Raw genomic sequence first — 7,272 nt, 5'->3', positions numbered from 1 at the left:
GGTATTTACAGATCGCCTACCAACAAGATTCTTACATCAGCATTTCTTTTTTTTTTTTTTTTTTTTGCGTTGGTACCCGATATCCTAAGCTAGGCCATCTTTTAGACACAACAACGGGCTTAGACTAATCCGGATCAAGGCATGACAAGAACTATTAAGGTTGGCGTTCCTAACCCCTAAGAACATCAGCATATTTTAATATTTAATATATATGGTCCAATGGGGTTTATAAATATAAGCCCATGAATGGTACAGTTTATTGAAACAAGGCAAGGCCTATCAATTAGAGCAGCCCCAGGCAACCCGATAATAAAATTTATAACTCTGGAGGAAAAATTATAATGACATCTTGAGGACCGATAAGTTCTAATAATAAGTAAGTAATTATTATTTATTATCTTGAAACTTATCATTGAAGAATACTTTGTTATTAATAAAAAAATCTTAGCAATTATATTTTTGGGAAAATTACAATTAGGTCCCATCTAAGGGAATTAAATGCAAAAAAGTCTTTTGAAATCATGAAATTATTCTGAAGTCCCAAGAAACCTTTTTGTAATAAATTTTATTTGTTTAATTACCAAATTACCGTTCTTCTTCTTCTTCTTCTTTTTTAAATTTGCATTAACAACTAAAAGAGTAGTGATTGACAACTTAAGGTCTTAGAATTGACAACTATCGCAGCTGGTTTGACAACATATTTTTTTTAGCATATCACAAAATGTAACGCATGAGTTGTCAAACCAGCCGCGATAGTTGTCAATCTTTGTATCCTAAGTTGTCAATCATTGCTCTTTTAGTTGTCAATATAAACTTAAAAAAAAGGGTAATTTGGTAATTAAACAAATAAAATTTATTGCACAAAAGTCCCTTGAGACTTCAGAATAATTTCATGATTTAAAAAGACCTTTTTGTATTTAATTCCCTTGGATTGGACCTAATTGTAATTCTCCCTATATTTTTTATTTGGAACTTTATAACTATTCTCCCAACTCTTAATGTTACAATCCAGTCCAGTCAGATCAATATATGAAAAAAATGTAACCAATGATATTATGAGTTATGTAAATAATGCGGATGTTTCTCACGTTTCATGCAACATAGTGGATTCAGGACTAATAAAACACTTTAATGAATTTAATATTACTACATGTTGCGTTCATTCGTGTAGGATATGTTCTAGTGAGGTTTTCTTTTGAATTTAGGGTCTATTTTTTGAAATAAAATGTAAGGTAATTTTTTTGGAAACACTGGGTGATTTTTATGTCTTGTAAAATTTCTGAAAAATAAAACACTGGGTGATTTTTGAAATAAAATTTTTTAGGACTAATAAAACACTTTAAAAGATAATGTATGGCTATATCAATAAATTTCTGAAAAAATTATCAGAAACACTGGGTGATTTTTATGTCTTGTAATATTGATAAGCACAACTTAAAAAATAAAGATGCGTATTTATTTTAATTATATATTTTAAAAATTAAATATAAATATGTTAAAACATTTATGTTATACACTATCTCCTATCCTTAATATAAGAGTTCATTTGACTTTTATTTTGATCTAAAATATAAGACCCCAATCTACTTTATCTCTTATATTTATCCATTTTTTTCAAGATAATCCTTGGAATAATGATAGTTGTAGCTAATATATTTGATTAGTAAAGATATTTTAGGAAAAACAATACTTATTTATTATAAATAACTAACTTAACTAATTTTTTTAATCTATTTAAATTAGTCAACTAGCTCTTATATTAAAGACATGAGGTAGTATATCATAATTTACTTTATGTTTTATGTGATTTTATTTTTCTTCAACTATTGTAATTACTGGAGAAGAGCTAAAGAGGCGATGATGGGCAGAAAAGGCTTTAACAAAAAATCTCAACTTAGCAATGAAGGCAGTAACTTTTTGACTCCCGAAAGAGTGCAGGCTTTTACCTTAGCAATGAAGGAGGAGTCGCAAAGCATTGGTCATATCATCAGTTTCCAATAATTGAAGGGCCCTTGTTCATAACCATAACCTCCATAACGAGAGCCACACTCCAATACATGTACGATATACAGTTTCTGAAACGTTTGCTGGATTTGGTGGGTTAATAATATTGCTTCCATGGCTTCAACTGCTATACCGGAACTAATTTCATTGAGAGTTGTTGTGGACAAAGAGCAAAACAGAGTGCTCTATGCTGAAGCAGGGAAGGATTTTGTGGATATTCTTTTAAGCTTCTTGACACTGCCGCTGGGAACTATTACTAGACTCGTAAGCAAGGATTCAAACACGGCTTGCCGATTCGGATGCATAAGCTTGCTGTATGAAAGCGTGGGAAATCTGGACCCCAAGCATTTGAAATCAGAGACATGCAAGCAAATGCTGCTTCAGCCAAGGAACTCAATGGAACGTTATAATCAAAACCTCAAACTCAACATTGATGACACTAAGCCAACCAAGTATTATGCTTGTGGACATTGTCTTTTTCAAGGACCTTCTCTGGTGAGCACTTTCAAGAATATGAAATGCATATGTGGGCGGGTTTTTACGTTCCTTCTGAACCCTTGCAAATCGCTCTTATGCAGTCCTGTGGTTGGCGGATCCGATAAAAACGCGAGTGGCAATGATACTAGAGGTAATAATATCTTTTTGCAACGCATTCTATGTTTTTGGTCTATGCTTGTTAAACAAATCATATACTATGTTTGATTCTATTATTAATAATTTAAAATTGCTTCATTTCGCACCTGTCCAAGATGCAGAGGATACATGGGAAGGCTGTGTAAACGAGACTGCATCTTTTATTATTTCCGATGATCTATCTGTATCCCCATTTGATTTGAGCACAATATTGTGTTTGCTAAAGAATCTACGAAGTAAAGATCCACCCTAGGAATCCACTGTGGTTCTTAGCTCAAAAGAGGTGAACTTCTAGAACCATTGATTATGTCATCACTATGAGTCTTAAATCCTTTATCCCTCATCATCTGATGATTTATTATGTTTTTGAAGATCTTGGACCTACTCAAGTGCTTTGTAATCTCAGAGACGGCACTCACAGATTCATTGTTAAGGAAGGAGCACAGCCTTGTGAATTTTGAAAACTCATTCAAGATAACTGCGAGACCAGGCAGAGAGAACACTGGAACGATGAAGATGAAGGTATTGATCAGAAAATCAAAGTTCAAGATGTTGTGTGCTCAAGTTGAGGAAGATTTCATAGACCAGCTTCTCAGTTTCTTGACATTCCCAATAGGAGCAGTAGAAGGAGTTTTAGAAGGAAACTCTGGATTGGTGTGTGTTGACAACTTATATAACAGTTTGTTCAATTTTGATTCAACGGGAGACTTGAAGTCAGAAAAGTTGAAAAACGTGCTCGCCCACCTCACGGTAGCCCCATTCTTGAATGTTAATAACTAGATGTTACCTATCGATGAACTGAAGTGTCCGTCTCGGCTAAGTTGTTGTAACAACTATGCTGTTGGTCCATATTATTTGACGACTGCCGATACTAGTTTGTGTGTCCGTGGTGTGAGAAGAATAAGAATATGCGACCCTAAGTCCCCAATAATGGAGGACAAATCAGGCAATGGATATGCAAAGGGTAGAACCAAGTTCATGGTTGCCGATGACTTGTCTGTGAAACCTTTATCATCTCACAATGTTTTATCCCCTTTAACTGAATTCAAGGTGCCTTACCATGACTTGGAGCAAAGAACAATCTGCATTGCGGTACGAGAGGTACGTATCTTCTAACCTATAAACGGACAAATTAAAGGAGATGCAAATTTTGTTTGAAACCAAAGAACAAGGAAGTTACATGGTTTGGGTTTGTTTCCCCTGAATGTGATCAAATTTATTAGCATGCTCGCTGCAATTTTCTTTTGCCTTCTGTATCAGACTCATGCATACATACAAATGCAGGTTGTGAGCATCCTTAAAGCTTCCATGGTTTCAAAATCAGCTTTGACAATTGGCCTGAAAGAATTTTTATCAAATAATGTTAAGAAGAAGGGGAAACAAAGACGCTAAGCAAAAAAAATAACTGTTGCCGAAATGGAAGCCTGCAAGCTACGTGACTAGTGCTTCGATTTCCTGATTCTCTTTCGTACTTCTACCTTGTTGTTTTGTTTTGAAGAAGTGTGATGGCTTCTGATTGAATAAATAATACGTATTTGCTTTATATAGTGATTCTCTTTCACTTTCCTATCAACTATAGAATTCGCAACTCCCTACTCTAGATCAAAAGAATTTCATAGAACAGGTGGACGATCCCCCCCCTTTAGGTGATGGGAAGCCATTTCGTTCTATGAATTTCATCCACGATCACATGGCTTAACTTTTTCACACAGAGTGAAAATATATGGAGAAATCAGATCCCCTTTCCCCATTCCACAAGCTGTGCACATTAATACTCTCAATACAAACCACAAGGACTATACAAAGCTTCTGGCTGACACGAGTTTCTATTAGTATTTCTAGGATGAAATTCCATTCCAATCTATAAAGGTTTTCCAAGTTCACTTTGGCCGCTGTGAACCCCACACCCCTCCCCCCCGGGCAAAAAAAAAAAACCCCTTTATCGAGCAAATTACCTCCTGAGCAATTATAGTGATATCACTACACTGCCTTCCCCATAAAACTGCATTGGTTTGTTGCCAATCAACTTACTAAGATACCATTTACTACGAAGTATTAAAAATGAGAGGTAGAGATTGAGATTTAAAAAATATCTTAAAAGAGCGTTTAGCATAAGAGATTGTTTGTTACATGAAATTGGACAAAACTATATATGTGAGATTGGGGAATATCATGGGGGGAGATGGTACGGTATTCTCCAATCCTATGTCTATGAGTTTGTCCAATTTCATGTAACAAGCAATTACTCATACTAAATACCTTTTTAATAATTTTTTTCAATTTTAATCTCAGTATCTATTTCTCATTTTCAATTGTTTGTACCAAACAGAACCTAAGTGTGCTTGGCCATCACTTTGGAGATGATTTACCTTCGCAGAATAGAGTACATGACATTGAATATATCAGCAAATGCCCAATCAATTCTTTCCTTGAACGGTATCTGCATGAGTTGAGCTTTTTCAATACATTCTTCAATATGTCTCATGGCTGCATAATTACAAGACTCATTACCTGCGCACGTACCTTGTCATTCAAAGAATGATAGGCGCTGAAATCTCCAATAGTAACCTCATATTTCTGCTAATATTTTCAAGGTCCACCCACAACTGTTTTCTACAGCATAAAAACGGGACAAGCAGAAGTTCTTGTTACCGTTGACATCAGTGAAGAAGTTGGGTAGTAGAGAAATTCAAGTAATAGTCTAAGATTCATGGATTTAGGGTGTTTGCCACCTTTAATAGTTATAGCTTAATGGGAGAAAAAACAAAAAAGCCACCTTCTCATGACTAATCAACAACAAAAGGATTTTCTTAAAACTGGAATAAAGTGAAGATTAATCTCTTAAGATCATTTGAGAAGAAAAATTAATTTCAATTGACGCATGAATATTTTTACTGTACCAAAATAAGAGCAAACAACTCTTGACTCTCCCACAAAATGAAACATGATGTGTTTACAACATATAGGTGTTTTGAAAGGTTTTAGCACAATATCTGTGGAATTATTAACATCTAGTTGCCTTTCTGAGAATGAATTATTATTAGGATAAGGTTTTTAAATACCTCAGAAGTATTTATGAATGAGTGTCCAGCACTTAAAATTTTTTCTGACTCTTATATGCTCAAGAAGTTTTATTTTATAGTATTTCTACCATGAACTGTTATCCACCGTTAAGTTTAACCATTACAGACACTAGTCAAACTACATAATTTAACAATCAAACTTAACGGCTAATAATGATCAATGTATTTTTGTTATGAAAATAAATTTTTTGGGCATATAAGAGCACACAAAAAATCCACATGCTGAATGTTTTTTCGTAGATACTTTCAAAGTATTTAAACATTTTATCCCATTATTATTTACTTTATAAGATGTAGTATAATATATTTCTGACAGAAAAAAGAAAGTACTACCTCCGGTCCTAATTATAAGACCCAGTTGACTTATTTGAGGAGATTAAGGAAGTAAGTTAAGTTAGTTATTTGTAATAAATAAATGTTGTCATTCCTAAAATATCTTTGCTAATTAAGTATATTGGCTAGAACTATCATTATTAGAAGGATTATTTTGAAGAAAAAAAATATAAATATGAGAGACAAAATGGATTGGGGTCTTATAATTAGGACCAAACAAAAAGTCAAACGGGATCTTATAATAAGGACCGGAGGTAGTAGTACAATATATGAAAAAAATTCATTATTCAATATGCACGGTCCAATGTTTTGGCCGAAAAAATACATACCGTCCAATGGGGTTCATATATTACTATATGCTGCGTTGATAGCTATAGGATATGTGTTGTGGCGGAAAAAAGGTATAGGATATGTGCTAGTGAGGTTTTCTTTTGAATTTCGGGTCTAATTTTTAACATGGTTAATATAATCTTTAGTGTTATCAAATTTACCCTTATTTTGATTTTGGTTCGTCAAATTTCAAACTATAAGTTTTGGTCTTACAAGGACAGAATGGTCTAAGTTTTCATTAAATTATAGGGACTGCTATTTTAAAAAAAGAAATTTGAGAGATTAAAATTTATGATTTAAAACTTGATGGACTAAAATCAAAATGAAGGCAAATTTGAAGGACTAAAAATTATATTAACCCCTTTTAAAAACAAAAATGTAAGATGATTTTCTCACTAATATAATTATGGTTATATTAATAAAATTCTAAACAAATATGACGATGGGTGATTTTTAACTCTTGTAATATTGGCGAGCACAACTTAAAAAATGATTTATATTTTAAAAATTAAATATAAATATGTGACGAAAAGATTTATATTATAGGTATCATAGTATCATAATTTATTTCATGTTTTAGGTAATTTTAATTTTCATCGATTATTATAAGTGTATACTTTACTTGATTGCAGCCGCTAAAAATTCTGGAGAAGAGCTAAACAGGCGAAGATAGGCAGAAAAAGGCATTTAACAAAAAATCTTAACTTAGCAATGAAGGCAAGAACTTTTTTACTTCCAAAAGAGTGAAGGCATTTACTTAACGAGCAAGCCTAATTGAAAGTTAAAGAAGGAGTCACAAAGCCTTGGTCATATCATCAGTTTCCAATAATTCAAGAGCCCTTGTTCATAACCATAACCTCCATAACGAGAGCCACACTCCAATACAGGT

The 7,272-nt window shown here is 33.3% G+C and overlaps 1 protein-coding gene across 1 annotated transcript; it reads left to right on the top strand.

The window, feature by feature from the left end:
• Positions 1–2,118: 2,118 nt before the first annotated feature.
• LOC114727958 (uncharacterized) lies at positions 2,119–4,029 on the top strand. Its single transcript, XM_028914748.1, has 4 exons — positions 2,119–2,632; positions 3,044–3,291; positions 3,442–3,738; positions 3,922–4,029. The coding sequence occupies exons 1-4, from the start codon at positions 2,119–2,121 to the stop codon at positions 4,027–4,029; spliced, it is 1,167 nt and encodes a 388-aa protein (XP_028770581.1).
• The last annotated feature ends 3,243 nt before the right edge of the window (positions 4,030–7,272 follow it).

The sequence above is a fragment of the Neltuma alba genome, unplaced genomic scaffold, assembly GCF_004799145.2.
Source record: "Neltuma alba isolate B1F8T4 unplaced genomic scaffold, ASM479914v2 tig00012515_pilon, whole genome shotgun sequence".
Classification (NCBI taxonomy): Eukaryota; Viridiplantae; Streptophyta; class Magnoliopsida; order Fabales; family Fabaceae; genus Neltuma; species Neltuma alba.
Note: the sequence above shows the minus strand (reverse complement) of the source record. Positions and strands in the feature narration are given on the sequence as shown.

What these genes read in the sequence shown, in the direction of transcription:
- LOC114727958 (XM_028914748.1), top strand. Translation starts at nt 2,119, where the DNA reads ATGGCTTCAACTGCTATACCGGAACTAATTTCATTGAGAGTTGTTGTG. An exon ending in GAGTGGCAATGATACTAGAG is followed by an intron (nt 2,633 to 3,043) that starts GTAATAATATCT and finishes TTGTAATCTCAG; the next exon opens with AGACGGCACTCACAGATTCA. An exon ending in TAGAAGGAAACTCTGGATTG is followed by an intron (nt 3,292 to 3,441) that starts GTGTGTGTTGAC and finishes GATGAACTGAAG; the next exon opens with TGTCCGTCTCGGCTAAGTTG.